Raw genomic sequence first — 16,324 nt, 5'->3', positions numbered from 1 at the left:
GCTTACACGTGAAAATCAGTGAAAATCTCAGCAGCTTCCTGTATAGTAAACTCTGATAGCACACAGTGGTAGTAGTAAACACTTATGGTTATTTCAAACTAGCGAGCACAGCTATAGGTGTGTGTGTGTGTCACTTTTAATACAAGAGTCTGCAGTTGTCACTTGAAGTGTCATCATTTGTTTGTTCAAGCCATTGAGTCCCACAGTTTGTTCCCACTTTGTACCAGTGCATCAACTATTCACTTCTCACAGTGTGTCCTCTCAGTGCGAGATCTGAAACAAGTGTCCTTCACACTGATTCTCTCCGGTCACATGAGAGGAAATCAGTGACGGTTATAGTTCTAAAGAATCACACACATTGCGTTAACATCAGTCAAAACAGAACAACTAGCTAGAAATGTAAACGTATCAGAGTACGAACGAATCACAAAGCTTGAGAATACTTATCCTCGAAGATGTCGCTATAACAGCATATCATACAATATATAACTCGCAGTAATCCGCGGAAGATCTTTCAAGCTGCGAGTGTAAATGCCACGCTAAATGCTCTTACTGAAACGTGAGCTCCGGAGACCTCGGAGACTAAATGCGGACACGCCCGTCTAAAGAGTCCACTTAAGAGCGCTTATTCATGAATGGTAGTTCTTAATGTCACGTTTCTCTCGACAGACCAGTCCAGACGACGCGGAGAAGAAGCGCGTGAATTCTGCAGCGTATCGAAACTTCCTGAACCGAGAAGGACCTCGCGCTCTGGGCTCGAAACAGATCCCACAGGTAATATAAACAAACACATGCATGGCCACATTGGGTTTGCAGCTAAAAGAAAACTAAAACAAATTCAGAAGAAATTGAGCTGCAAGAGATGCTGTGATTTAATTAATTTAATTTAATGCTTTCGGGTCACGGGTTTCAGCACTCAGCTTGTTCAAGGTAATATGCAATAGTAACATATGAGCCAGCAATTAAAAATGCTATAAAAATATAATGGAACATTTGAGCCAACATGATACACCAAAACAGCTGCTCCTCAGCACAGATTTTCCATGTCTCTGGGACTGGATTAAACTCCAAAAGATATTCTTTTAGTCAGTGTCCACAATATCTCATAAATACCCCTTCAGACTGATATCTAGTGACTGAACGTCATGGCATAATACATCACATTCCTCTTCATCACACTATTCAGCAAGCCTGTAGTTGGGGGCGGAGTCAGCCTGGAAGAGGCCACTCCCATCATGAACGTTTTTCATTATAGAACGTTGTATTAATTCTAAGTGACGGTTCAGTCTGAAAGGGGCACGTGGATCATGTTAGCATCTTATAATATCTGCAAAGAACACAAGACAACGATCTTTATTAATCCACATCTTCATTAATACTGACACAGAGCACAGAGATGGTGGAAGTCCAGCATTGTAGCAGCTTGTAAATATCCTGCAAACTGTTTTTAATCAATTCTCTTTTGCCTTATAGTGTCTTTATGTGTGGATGTTGATTTTCTCTTGGTGTGTGTGTGGTTTAGGGAGAAGAGAACTGCCTTGAAGGCTGTGTGTTTGTGTTAACGGGCGTTTTGGAGTCTATGGAGAGGGACGATGCGAAGTCGCTAATAGAACGCTACGGCGGGAAAGTGACAGGAAACGTGAGCCGAAAAACCACATACCTGGTGCTGGGACGAGACAGCGGAGTCTCCAAGACCGAGAAGGTCTTTAATTCTTCTCGTCTTCATCTCTGGCTTTTCTGTAACATTGTTATCCTCACACGCTCCTGCTTTTTCTTCCTCTGCCTGGTTTGATGATTATTAATGTTTCTGAAATAAAACTCGATGTGTTTATGTTGATCTGCTTCTCAGGCACAGAGTTTTGGCACCAAGATCATAAACGAGGACGAGTTACTGGATTTGATCCGAACCAAACCAGGCAAAAAGTCCAAATACGAGATTGCTGCAGAAGCTGAGGTTTGACCACACACACACACACACACACACACAATGAAAATGTATTATTCATCACTGCAGAACCTCTTTGCCAATGATAAACAGGCTTATTAGCAAATAAATGAATAATTATGCGTAATTATTCAACCTTCCAGCCAAATGTGGTCAGTTTCATTTTTTGAAATGACCCACAGGAGGCTGCCAGTTAATTATTCAGCACTGCTCACTCCAAATTGCTTGATTTGTGCAGAATACAATTCTCTGAAGTGATGTCAGAGTGTCAGGGAGGTTCAGATAAGCTTCTGTTTGAGAGTTAAGCACTCTCAGATCTTTTCTCTCCTTATATCTCCATCAGTTAGATGTCTGTGGATTTTTAGTATAAGAGTGATCGAAGTGTTTATCACGTGATTGCAGCTGTAAACAGTTGTTTCCTCGCCAAGTTTCACCGGTAATTACACTGTTATAGAAATTGACTCAAACATTGGCAAACACATACTAGATATAAGTATTAGAATACTGTCAGAATACTGTGAAGTGGTGGGTGATGTGATATGGGTCATGTATCATGATGCCTGAAGATACTGTACTATCTCAGAAAAGTGTATGTGTCTCATTTATCCTAACAGCAATATCATATGGTCACATGTCGCAGGCCAGTGGTGTCCGGTCTTATACTGAAAGTGCTGTCTCAGTTCAGGTTCAAGCAGAAGTCACACCTGAGACTACTGAGAGGAAGAAGCTGTCTTTATTATAACCAGACATACATTACAGCATAGTGGAATTCTTTTCTTTGTGTATCCCAGCTAAGGAAGTTGGGGTCAGAGCGCAGGGGCAGCTATGATACAGTTCCTCTGGAGTAGAGAGGGTTAAGGGCCTTGCTCCATTGCCCAGCAGTGGCAGCTTGGCAGTGCTGGGGCTTGAACCCTGATCTTCCGATCAAGAACCCAGATTAAAAAGGTGGAACCTGCACCCATACTGGCCCTCTCCAGATAAGATAGGACACCCCTGGCCCACCACCTACCTGCTTGCATTTAAATCACACACTGTTTTTTGGTCATTGCGGTAGAATATACGACGTCATGACATCATAATTCTCCGTTAAAAGCTTTCCACCTTTCCCTCTTTCAGAATAAAGCCACCAAATCGAGGACCCCAGACTCTAAAGGCCAACGCACCCCTACAGGGCGCAAAGTCACACCCCAAAAACGCTCCGCAAGCAAGAGCAGTCCCTCGCCGGCGAAACGTCAACCTTCTTCCTCTTCAACCCCCGGAAAATCCAGAGCTACCCGCCAAGGCCCTTCTTCCGAGGTCAGGAAGACGCTGGAATTCGATGCGGGAAAAAGCACGGAGGACGGCAGCAGCTTGCTGTGGGTGGATAAGTACCGTCCTCGCGCTCTGAAGAATCTGATAGGGCAGCAGGGGGAGCAGAGCTGTGCCAATAAACTCCTGAGATGGTTAAAGGACTGGCATAAAAATCACAGCGGCAATGCAAAACCTGCAGGTGAGTCAGCATGGACATGTGACTGCAGAAAGCATGTGCTGATACACTTATGCATAACATTATGAGCACTGAGAGGTGAAGTGAATAATGCTGATTATCTCCTTATCATGGCACCTGTTAGTGGGTGGGATATATTAGGCAGCAAGTCAACATTTTGTCCTCAAAGTTGATGTGTTGAGTGGATTTGAGTGAGGGCTAAATTGTGATGGCTAGACCACTGGATCAGAGCATCTCCAAAACTGCAGCTCTTGTGGAGTGTTCCCTGTTGTGCAGTGGTCAGTATCTATCAAAAGTGGTCCAAGGAAGGAACAGTAGTGAACCAGCGACAGGGTCATGGGCAGCCAAGGCGCACTGATGCACGTGGGGAGTGAAGGCTGGCCCGTGTGATCCAATCCAACAGACGAGCTACTGTTGCTCAAATTGCTGAAGAAGTTAATGCTGGTTCTGATAGAAAGGGGTCAGTATACACAGTGCAGGACGGATCTGTTTTGGCAGCAAAAGGGGGAACAACACAATATTAGCTAAAGAGCTTTGTGTACATGGGTGTAAATGGGGCAGAGGCTCTAATCTTATTCATCTCCAACTGTTTAAGTATTATAAACCTTTAAACCAGTGATAAGATAAAAGAAAAGAAAAAAAAAGCCCTGATTAGCTACTGAAATCTGTCATTTTTTTTTAAACATGCACGTGTGTGTTTCTGTCTTTGGGTCTGTTCTTCTCACGTTCTCTCATGTTCTCCTTCCCTCTGCAGCTGCTCGGTTCGGGAAGTTCGGAGGTAAGAATGATGGTACTGGGTTTAAAGCTGCTTTGCTCTCTGGACCTCCTGGTGTAGGGAAGACCACCACCGCTGCTCTTGTGTGTGAGGTCAGTCGTCTATATTACACCAACCCCTTTGCAACAGCGCTGTGGTGTAATAATTCATTTATCAGACCACCAGCATTCCAGCTTTTGGATGGCTGTGATATAGACGTAGATACACTGCCAGTAGGATTCTGAGCTGTGTGTGTGTGTGTGTGTGTGTGTGTGTGTGTGTGTGTAGGAGTTGGGTTACAGTTACGTGGAGATGAACGCCAGCTGCACCCGCAGCAAGAACAGTCTGAAAGAAGTCATCGCTGAGTCTCTCAATAACACGAGCATTAAGAATTTCTACACAGGTACTTCAACCACTCGCACTAAAGACTGATCAGATATATAAAAGCTAATCATATATATATAATACTATAACCTTTTTATTTTGTTAAAAGCTAATTATGAATAATTATTAACCCCCGAAAAAAAGCACTAAAATCTCTGACTAGCTAATTAAAGCCAACTCTTTCTGTCATATCATCTATATCGTCCATGCTGTAATTTATGATGCACCATATTATAGGGAAGCCATAATAATATATGATCACATTTCTACACTAATTTGTAATCCAGGGGTCCTCAAACATTTTCAGTCACTTCAAGTGTAAAATAAACGCTTCAGCCTTCAGGATACAGCTTTACTTCATACAAATGTTTGTAGAAGCTTTAACTTTCCACTAGTTGAACACATCAGCTCCAAGCTGACTGATCAGTGTGAGAATTCAATATTAAACACAATCGCTTTAATAATCATTAATAATTAGAATAGAGGGTTAGCTAAATGTAAAATTCCCAGATTCCCGGGTGAATATAAACCCAGAGTAAAGGAGATCCTGGGGATTTATGGTTTGACGTTTCACACTGCTCATACTTTACCCGGGGTTAACGGTTAATCCTGACTTCTTCATAATCTGATGTTTCACACTGTACGTTCCTAAACCCTGGATTAACCTTCTTCTAATTTGCATATTTGTGCCATCAGCAGCCGTGATGGGATCGATACAGCATGCGACTGATTTAAATAACAGCTTTTGCATCGTCGAGGGGAAAAAAAAGGCTCAACATTTGGATATCTTTAAGAATTCAGGCTAAAATTAAAAAAAATGAAAAAGCAGATATTCTCTTTCACACCATTTTGTAATGTTTTTTTTGGCCTTGTTAAGTTTGTTGTGTAGTCTGTGCAGGCGTTTGTCGGTATCTAACTTCTGCTAATTTTTCAGTCGGATCCTTTTCATTATTATTTCTGACTGGGTTTGTACTGAACTCAGCATTACTGTAAATATAAAACCGTCTCCTCTTCACACTAATTCCCGTGATTTCCGTCTTTTATTTTTTACCCTCAAACGCTGGAGCTGCTGTTTACTTTGTGTCTGTACAAAGCTCATGATATCAGACTGAAGCTCTGTTCACTTTCTGATTGTTTCTGTTGTCTAACACCTCATCGTTTCACACTGTAGCACCGCACCGTGGAGTCAACATCACAAACAGTGCTGCTTCAGAGTAGAGTTTTATAACCTCTTCAAAATAAAAGCAGTGCTTCTAAATTACCATGTGAAACGTTCCTCTATCCGAGGTTTAAAGCAGGGTTCAAATCGATGATATTCCAGGGTTAAGCTCAGTGTGAAAAGTAAACCCTTTTGACAACCGCTGCTCTAATCAATAGACGGAGAGATTTCAAACAAATGCCCGATTTTCCAACAAGTCTTGGACCCTTTAAAGCGACACTGCAATATATTTTTTCCCTGAAAAACACTGATAGCGTATGTGTAATTATTCCAGAGACATTTCTACACGTTTCCTCATTCTGGGGGAAATAAAAGAACAGGATATGTGTTTACTCAAAATCTAATCTCTAATGGAAGTCTCAAGGCAGTTTTATGACTTGCGTCATTAACCAGTGTACAGTCCAGCTGCATGTTTTATAAAGATGTAGTACAGCCTGCTGCAAGCAAAACAGATTAAATGTGATGGTTATGAAATGCATGCTCTGTTTTATTTTTCATTTTTAATCCAAGTGCATTGTGTTTTTTTCCTTTTATTGTCATGTCTTTTAATACATTTTATACCAAAACCAGAAAATCTGAAACTTTGACATGTAGGTCATTTCCAATATCAGACAAACTACATTCACTGACCACTTTATTAGGAACGCCTGCTCACTTGTGCGATCATGTGGCAGCAGCAGTACAGTTCATAATATCCTGCAGATCCAGACCCAAGACCTGCAGCTAATGTTCACATCAAACATCAGGATCAGGAAATCTGTTACGTGTGTCTCATGGTTCAAAGCACCATAGGGCTTTAAATATTTCAGAAACTGCAGGGATTTTCATTAAAATCACTAAGCAGCAGTTCAGTAGGAGGAACACTGTGTCGATGAAAGAGGTCAGAGGAAGGCCAGACTGGTTCCAGCTGAGCACAAGTCTTAGGTTACTCTAATAATTGGACATTTATGATTGTTGCAGCTGAAAATGCTTGTTCTTGCAGCAGATTTTTCCAATGTTTTTGGTTCTTTTTTTACATGTTTTATGTAAAACTACTTGAATTCATGAAATTGCAATCTCATTATTCTTCTTTTAAACTCCTAAACATGTTCCACACACGTGAATGGAAGAGGGCTTCGGCTTCGTGATGTCACATGAAGTGGCTTGTCCAAAATTTGCAGAAAATCTGCTGTGATTTAAAAAAAAAAAAAATTGCAAGCTGCTCCAAATATCACAGAGTTGACTTGATTTTAGGATCATTTCTGTGATCACAAATATCCTGAAATCCAGGAGAGACTGAATAACCGCTCTGTGTAGCCATGATGTGCAGAAAAGCATCTCGGAAAGATCTGGCTGGGCTTCGGGAGCAGACGACCACATCAGGTTCCACTCCTGTCAGTCAAGAACAGGAAGCTTACGCTACAAAAGACTCATTAAAACTAGATTTTATAACATTCCTTTTTTTTCTCCATTTTTTGTTTTAGTAATTTCCTATTCTGCCTGATTTCATGCTTTGTGCTGCTGCCCTATGATTGGCTGATTGGATAATTGAATGAATTGCATGAGGTATTTATGTTAAGGTAGCTGCTGAGTGTATGGTAATATAACAGTAGTCACTCCAGTGCTTAGATAAAGGCTTGTCTCTCACTTTCATTTCAGTTCTTGATAGGGGAAAAAAGCTCAACATTAAGAATTATCTTTAAGAAAGCTAAAATTAAAATATATATATATATATATATATATATATATATATATATATATATATATATATATATATAACTGAGCTTCTGTAGAGTAGATGTGGATTAGACTGAAGATAAAGACTAAAGAACTGTGTGTGTTTAGGTGCATCTCAGACGGTCAGCAATAAACACGTTCTCATTATGGACGAGGTGGATGGCATGGCAGGAAATGAGGACAGAGGAGGAATACAGGTTCTTTGTTATTATTTTTTGTTACTTACTAAAAACAAACAAACATTGTTTTTAATGTATAGATCCATTTACTATTATTTGCCTTATGTGTAACGCGTGCAGGAGATGATCGGTCTGATCAAAAGCTCCAAGATCCCCATCATTTGCATGTGTAACGACCGCAACCACACGAAGATCCGCTCACTCGCCAACTACTGCTTCGACCTGCGGTTCCAGCGGCCTCGTGTGGAGCAGATCAAGGTAGCGAAGTGTTCTCAAGGACAGCAGATCCGTTTGTTTTTGGTTCATCGTTGTAGAAACAAAATGGCATTGGCATTTATTTTACTCTTCCTCTCTTCTTTCTCATTAATCAGGGGGCCATGATGTCCATTGCTTTTAAAGAAGGTTTAAAGATCCCGCCTCCGGCCCTCAACGAAGTCATTCTGGCGTCCAATCAGGACGTTCGACAGGTTCGTTGGACTGCAGTGTTTCTGTCAAGAGAGCTTAGATAGAGCTAGGGCTGAGGAATACTAGATGTTTGGAATTCAAATTTTATTTGTCACATACGCATCCATACACAGACATCGAACCTCGAGCTGGACGTGGTCGTGAAATAGTTTCAGGCTCAGACAGACGTCACCCACACAAACCGTTGACCGTCTGATGCATACAGTACACAAAATTAGAGTTTCAAAGCCGTCATCTGAGTGGTCAGATTCTACAGGATTTCCAGGAGACGTGTGTCATGTTTTTTAACGGTCCACCTGGAAACAAACCCATCGTGGCGCTTACTTCCCTCATGGAAGAAGGAAGCCGTCTTTTTTACAACTGTTACACTGAGGATCAGCTAAACGCTAGATTTTCAAAATGATTTGAAGTTCACAGACTCGTTCATTTTGCCCGACTTGCTTAAACAAATGATCTATCTGTTTTTCACACCTAAATGTGTGATTGGTTGCTTTCCATGTCAATCAGATGCCCTTTTGGGCGGTCCTTAGCCAATAAAAGCTGCTATGGAGTCCAGACCTTGTGCTGTCAGTCTGAAATCTTTTTCTGAAATAAACCAATGAGATCAGATATTTTTCTGTATTCTGACAGCTGACATCATCTGCATGATTGTATGCAATGCTCTGCTGCCACGTGATTGGCTGATTGAATCATTGCATGAATGAGCAGGTGTTCAGTAAGAGAATGTACCACATATATGATGGATCATATACACAGATACTGATATAGTAATAGAGATGAATAGAGAATCCTGTCAGTCAGTAGACCATGAACAGAAATAAACAAAGTTTTATATAAATAATGCCATATTTACTGTATTAGATAAAACTGGGTCTGTTTACTACCTGCTGTATTTGGGTCGTCTGTCTGCACAAAAATTCTTGTTAGCACAATCTTGTCTCAAGATTGAGGGGTTAAATATTTGGAGTCGCACTGTAACCAGTAGATTATTAAATTTCTTACCCTTTGGAATCGGTCCAAACGAGCTCAAGGTCACCGCAAGGTTAAATCTCTGAATTAGTTTTTTCTTCAATGGCTTCCTTCCTATTTCAAGTATTTTTTTAAGGCCACTGGAGGGATACAAACTACTAACAAGAAAACCAGACATGTCAGTGTCCGAGGCATCCATGCGCCCATCAGCGCCGAGTCCTACTCGATTCCTCCTTATTATTGTGATGCGTGTTGTGTTTTTCGTGAAAGGTCCAGAAGCTAAATCACACCAAGGTCAAATGTTCAGGGCCGTGAAATTAAATCAGAAATCATAAAACTCTTTGTGTGCAAATAATCATTATGCTGGTGCTCTAAATCTCAACATAAAAAGCTCCATGAGAAAAAGATTTGATTAGTATTAACAAACATGATTTTATTTTCTGTATACACTTTTATCCAGGTGCTGCATAATTTGAGTATGTGGTCAGCCACAGACAAGGTCATGACCTATGACCAGGCGAAAGCCGATGCTAACAAGGCCAAGAAGGACATGAAAATGGTACACACACACACACACACAGTATTATGGTGGATGTACCAACAGCTACACTGTAAGTATTGACTCGTCCTGAAAGCTTGTTTGTTTGTTTGTTTGTTTGTAGGGACCATTTGACGTGTGCAGGAAAGTGTTTGTTACAGGCGAAGAGACCGCCCACATGTCGCTGATGGACAAGTCAGACCTTTTCTTTCACGATTACTCCCTGGCACCGCTGTTCGTCCAAGAGAACTACATACACGTCCGTCCAGCGGCCGCAGGGTATGACACCCTCAACACACACACACACACACACACAAACGTGATTCAGATTTCCTGTGTACGTTTGCTTCGTAAATTAATATTTTATTTGTCTTTGTGTGCGTCAGGGGTAACCTAAAGAACCATTTAGTGCTGCTGAGCAAAACGGCTGACAGCATCTGCGACGGAGATTTAGTGGACCGGCAGATCCGCTCTCGTCAGGTCTGGTCTCTGCTGCCCACACAGGTAACACACACACTTTCACACTGTTTCCTTATTTGGAAATGAACTGCTATAATGATTAAGCTTTATTATCATAAGAGAATAATTAATCATAAATTCATTAGCTAACCCTCCGGGCAAGTGAAATGTGCTCTAATGTCCCGTTACATTACATCTCAAAGATGTCTAGTTTCTGTTTGTGTTTTTTTTCCACCCCTCTCCTCAGCTGTAAAGTGACTGTTTATAGTAAGCACCAGGGTTATATAACAGCTTTTTTTTTGGTTGCTTGTTTGGTCAGAGTTTGAGGATACCTGAAAAGGTTATTCCTGCACATAAATAAGAACAATATGTGCACCGGGTGAGACTCTGAACAGGTATCATGAGCTATATTTACAGCCGCTTTCTCAGCCAGATAACTGAATAAATAACCAATAAATCAGACATAAAGTCTGCTGCACCCAGGACTGTCGTTTCTGCTAACAATCATGATCACAGTCCATCAGTCGTAATGGACAGATCTGAACTAACATCCGCTCAACAGCTCTAAAGGATAAACATGTAAAGTGAATAGAGTCCAGCTAGTCCTTCGTAGCCTGGGTGGCCTTCTGAGGAGTTGTAGTTATAACACCAGGTGTGTTTAAGTCACTTAAAGGAGAAGTTCACTTCCAGAACAAAACTCTACAGATAATTCCCTCACCCCCTCGTCATCCATGATGTCTTTCTTTCTTCAGCCGTAAAGAAATTTTTTTTTTTTTTTTTTTTTTTGAGGAAAACATTTCAGGATTTTTCTCCATATAGTGGACTTCTATGGTGCCCCCCGAGTCTGAACTTCCAAAATGCAGCTTCAGAGAGCTGTAAACCTCGATGTTGCCCATCATCTCATATAGAATTCAGCTGAATTTTTCCTGCAGATACATCCCTATTATAGTGTTGTATGTGTCTTTATCCATATTAAAAGCCTAGTATAAAGGGATCTGTGGTCCTGAAACCGTTTCTTAATTTTTATTCTGTGTGTGTGTGTGTGTGTGTGTGTGTGTGTGTGTGTGTGTGTGTGTATCATGTAGGCAGTGTATGCCAGCGTGCTGCCGGGGGAGTTGATGCGAGGTTATATGAGTCAGTTCCCTACCTTTCCCAGCTGGCTCGGGAAATTCTCTTCCACCAGCAAACACAGTCGCATTGTACAGGAGCTGTCCTCACACATGAGTCTGAAGTGAGTACTACACACACACACCGTCTCTCTCTCACATACACACACACACACACACACACACACACACACACACACACACTGTCTCTCTCTCACATACACACACACACACACTGTCTCTCTCTCTCTCTCTCTCTCACACACACACACACACACACTCACTCTCTCTCTCTCTCTCTCTCTCTCTCTCTCTCTCTCTGTCTCCCTCTCTTTCACACAAACACACTCTCTTTCTCTCTCTCTGTGTCTCTCACACAAACACACACACACGATCACACACGCTCTCTCTCTCTCACAAACACACACACAACCACACTCTCTCTCTCTCTCTCTCTCTCACAAACACATACACACACACACACTCTCTCACACACACACACACACACACTTTCTCAAGTTTTGTGTAAGAAGAGGTTTATTTCTGAACAGAGTTAATGAGTAAAGCTGTAGCATCAGAACAGCAGCGGTTATTCTTTCTCATTCCTTAGTAACATTACAAGCTGCTTTTTTTTGACTTATTAACTCAGAAGAAAAAAAAAGACAGCTGCTGAGTGAACAACGATTGTATCTGCTATAACACGAGTAATAAAAGGAACTGACTTGTTACACATATCATTAAACATTTCTAACAACCAGGTGGTCAAATCACCTGGTCATACACCTCATGATGGTTTAGTCCTTAATTCATTCAGCAAGTGGTCTGAAGACTCCGTTCAGACAAACGTAGAAGTTAGATGCTTTACAAACTCTTTTCTCTTTCAGTTTTATGGAATAACACGTGGTTTCAGAAGCGGGCCTTAAGATCAGTTTGAACGATTTTTCCAGCTCAAACTTCTTCCTTTCTTTCCTTTTTTTTCTTAATCAATGTTCATTAGTTTTTATAAACAGGACAAACGCAAAATTGAGAAAAAACTGAAGACTGGCTTAAAAATCATGTAAAAGAAAGACAGACAGGCAGACAGACATAAACAAGTAGACAGACAGACAGACAGCTAGCTAGCCAGATAAATAGATGGACAGACAGGAAGACCGATAAATAGATGGACAGACAGGCAGACAGATAAATAGATGGACAGACAGATAAATAGATGGATAGACAGGCAGACAGATAAATAGATGGACAGACAGGCAGACAGATAAGTAGATAGACAGACAGACAGACAGGCAGACAGATACAGGGGTTGGACAATGAACCTGAAACACTGGCCAATTTAGTGTTGGAGGTTTCATGTCTAAATTTGACCAGCCTGGTGGCCAATCTTCATTGATTGCACCAGTAAGAGCAGAGTGTGAAGGTTTAATTAGCAGAGTAACAGCACAGTTTTGCTTAAAATATTGCAATGCACACAACATTATGGGTGACATATCAGAGTTCAAAAGAGGACAAATTGTTGGTGCATGTCTTGCTGGCGCATCTGTGACTAAGACAGCAAGTCTTTGTGATGTATCAAGAGCCACGGTATCCAGGGTAATGTCAGCGTACCACCAAGAAGGACGAACCACATCCAACAGGAGTAACTGTGGATGCAAGAGGAAGCTGTCTGAAAGGGATGCCCGGGTGCTAACCCGGATTGTATCCAAAAAACATAAAACCACAGCTGCCCAACTCACTGCAGAATTAAATGTGCACCTCAACTCTCCTGTTTCCACCAAAACTGTCTGTCGGGAGCTCCACAGGGTCAATGTACATGGCCGGGCTGCTATAGCCAAACCTTTGGTCACTTGTGCCAGTGCCAAACGTCGGTTTCAATGGTGCCAGCAGCAACAAAATCTTGGGAAACATGTATTGTTCTCTGATGAGTCCACCTTCACTGTCGTTCCCACATCCGGGAGAGTTACGGTGTGGAGAAGCCCCAAAGAAGCGTACCACCCAGACTGTTGCATGCCCAGAGAGAAGCATGGGGGTGGATCAGTGATGGTTTGGGCTGCAATATCATGGCATTCCCTAGGCCCAATACTTGTGCTAGATGGGCGCGTCACTGCCAAGGACTACCGAACCATTCTGGAGGACCATGTGCACCCAATGGTTCAAACATTGTATCCTGAAGGCGGTGCCGTGTATCAGGATGATAATGCACCAATACACACAGCAAGACTGGTGAACATGAAAGTGAAGTTGAACATCTCCCATGGCCTGCACAGTCACCAGATCTAAATATTATTGAGCCACTTTGGGGTGTTTTGGAGGAGCGAGTCAGGAAACATTTTCCTCCACCAGCATCACGTAGTGACCTGGCCACTATTCTGCAAGAAGAATGGCTCAAAATCCCTCTGGCCACTGTGCAGGACTTGTATCTGTCATTCCCAAGATGAATTGATGCTGTATTGGCCGCAAAAGGAGGCCCTACACCATACTAATGAATTATTGTGGTCTAAAACCAGGTGTTTCAGTTTCATTGTCCAACCCCTGTAAATAGATGGACAGACAGGCAGACAGACAGATAAATATATAGACAGACAGGCAGACAGATAAATAGATGGACGGACAGGCAGACAGATAAATAGATGGGCAGACAGGCAGACAGATAAATAGATGGGCAGACAGGCAGACAGATAAATAGATGGACAGACAGGCAGACAGATAAATAGATGGACAGACAGATAAATAGATGGACAGACAGGCAGACAGATAAATAGATGGACAGACAGGCAGACAGATAAATATATAGACAGACAAGCAGACAGATAAATAGATGGACAGACAGACAGACAGATAAATAGATGGACGGACAGACAGACAGACAGACAGATAAATAGATGGACGGACAGACAGACCGATAAATAGGCAGACAGACAGGCAGACAGATAAATAGATGGACAGACAGGCAGACAAATAAATAGATGGGCAGACAGATAAATAGATGGACAGACAGGCAGACAAATAAATAGATGGGCAGACAAATAGATGGATGGACAGACAGGCAGACAGATAAATAGATGGACAGACAGGCAGACAGATAAATAGATGGACAGACAGGCAGACAGATAAATAGATGGACAGACAGGCAGACAGATAAATAGATGGACAGACAGGCAGACAGATAAATAGATGGACAGACAGGTAGACAGATAAATAGATGGACAGACAGATAAATAGATGGACAGACAGACAGACAGATAAATAGATGGGCAGACATATACATAGATGGACAGACAGGCAGACGGATAAATAGATGGACAGACAGGCAGACGGATAAATAGATGGACAGACAGGCAGACGGATAAATAGATGGACAGACAGGCAGACAGATAAATAGATGGACAGACAGGCAGACAGATAAATAGATGGACAGACAGATAAATAGATGGACAGACAGATAAATAGATGGACAGACAGGCAGACAGATAAATAGATGGGCAGACAGATAAATAGATGGACAGACAGATAAATAGATGGACAGACAGGCAGACAGATAAATAGATGGGCAGACAGGCAGACAGATAAATAGATGGGCAGACAGATAAATAGATGGGCAGACAGATAAATAGATGGACAGACAGACAAGCAGACAGATAAATAGATGGACAGGCAGACAAGCAGGCAGATAAATAGATGGACAGGCAGACAAGCAGACAGATAAATAGATAGACAGACAAGCAGACAGATAAATAGATGGACAGACAAGCAGACAGATAAATAGATGGACAGACAAGCAGACAGATAAATAGATAGACAGGCAGACAGATAAATAGATGGAAAGACAAGCAGACAGATAAATAGATGGACAGACAAGCAGACAGATAAATAGATGGACAGACAAGCAGACAGATAAATAGATGGACAGACAAGCAGACAGATAAATAGATGGACAGACAAGCAGACAGATAAATAGATGGACAGACAAGCAGACAGATAAATAGATGGACAGACAGACAAGCAGACAGATAAATAGATGGACAGACAAGCAGACAGATAAATAGATGGACAGACAAGCAGACAGATAAATAGATGGACAGACAGACAAGCAGACAGATAAATAGATGGACAGACAAGCAGACAGATAAATAGATGGACAGACAGACAAGCAGACAGATAAATAGATGGACAGACAGACAAGCAGACAGATAAATAGATGGACAGACAGACAAGCAGATAGATAAATAGATGGACAGACAAGCAGGCAGATAAATAGATGGACAGACAGGCAGACAAATAAATAGATGGGCAGACAGATACATAGATGGGCAGACAGGCAGACAGATAAATAGATGGACAGACAGGCAGACAGATAAATAGATGGAAAGACAAGCAGACAGATAAATAGATGGGCAGACAGATAAATAGATGGAAAGACAAGCAGACAGATAAATAGATGGACAGACGGACAAGCAGACAGATAAATAGATGGACGGACAAGCAGACAGATAAATAGATGGACAGACAAGCAGACAGATAAATAGATGGACAGACAAGCAGACAGATAAATAGATGGACAGACAGACATGTAGATAGATAGACAGACAGACAGACAGACGCTGGTTAAATAGACCACTGATCCCCTCTCAAGTCCACTGAGCCTCTGGGATCTGATCAGAGCTTGTGGCTGTTATCGGATTAGAGGAATACACTTTCTCACACAGAGTTTTAGCATTTTCTAAATCTCCCCTTTTTATTTATCTGTAATAAAGCCTCCACATATCCCAAGTAATGTGTACTAGATCACATTCTGCAGTGCCAAGTGCTATCGGTGCCTTGTCCTACAGCCTGCCAGAACTTCCTGCAATACCATAAGCAGTGAGTGAAGTCACCCACGATTCCCCAGTATGACCCCAGTGCAGTGAGCTCCCATTAGCTCTGTGTAGGATCAGATTACCTTCACCTTATTACATGCACTCAGAGTCTTCATCTCTGTTTCACACCCTGACAAATGATCCTGAAGTGTAGAAGTGCAGCTCTGTAATCTCACTCATGTTCCTCTCTCTCTCTGTAGGACACTGAGCAGTAAAGAGGCAGTAAATCTAGACTACCTGCCCTACCTGCG

The 16,324-nt window shown here is 41.8% G+C and overlaps 1 protein-coding gene across 1 annotated transcript in view; it reads left to right on the top strand.

The window, feature by feature from the left end:
* rfc1 (replication factor C (activator 1) 1) overlaps positions 1-16,324 on the top strand; it is a 37,804-nt gene that overhangs the window by 7,859 nt on the left and 13,621 nt on the right. Inside the window, exons 9-22 of the mRNA XM_058384818.1 lie at positions 670-774; positions 1,523-1,702; positions 1,850-1,954; positions 3,062-3,434; positions 4,186-4,298; positions 4,474-4,588; positions 7,613-7,701; positions 7,804-7,941; positions 8,055-8,150; positions 9,578-9,676; positions 9,780-9,934; positions 10,042-10,159; positions 11,200-11,345; positions 16,274-16,324. The exon at positions 16,274-16,324 is cut by the window's right edge and continues 163 nt beyond it. Of these exons, the coding sequence (XP_058240801.1) occupies positions 670-774; positions 1,523-1,702; positions 1,850-1,954; positions 3,062-3,434; positions 4,186-4,298; positions 4,474-4,588; positions 7,613-7,701; positions 7,804-7,941; positions 8,055-8,150; positions 9,578-9,676; positions 9,780-9,934; positions 10,042-10,159; positions 11,200-11,345; positions 16,274-16,324 (1,883 nt within the window). The remainder of the gene's footprint in view (positions 1-669; positions 775-1,522; positions 1,703-1,849; positions 1,955-3,061; positions 3,435-4,185; positions 4,299-4,473; positions 4,589-7,612; positions 7,702-7,803; positions 7,942-8,054; positions 8,151-9,577; positions 9,677-9,779; positions 9,935-10,041; positions 10,160-11,199; positions 11,346-16,273) is intronic.

The sequence above is a fragment of the Hemibagrus wyckioides genome, linkage group LG29, assembly GCF_019097595.1.
Source record: "Hemibagrus wyckioides isolate EC202008001 linkage group LG29, SWU_Hwy_1.0, whole genome shotgun sequence".
Lineage (NCBI taxonomy): Eukaryota > Metazoa > Chordata > Actinopteri > Siluriformes > Bagridae > Hemibagrus > Hemibagrus wyckioides.
This window is presented reverse-complemented; position numbering and strand designations above follow the sequence as displayed.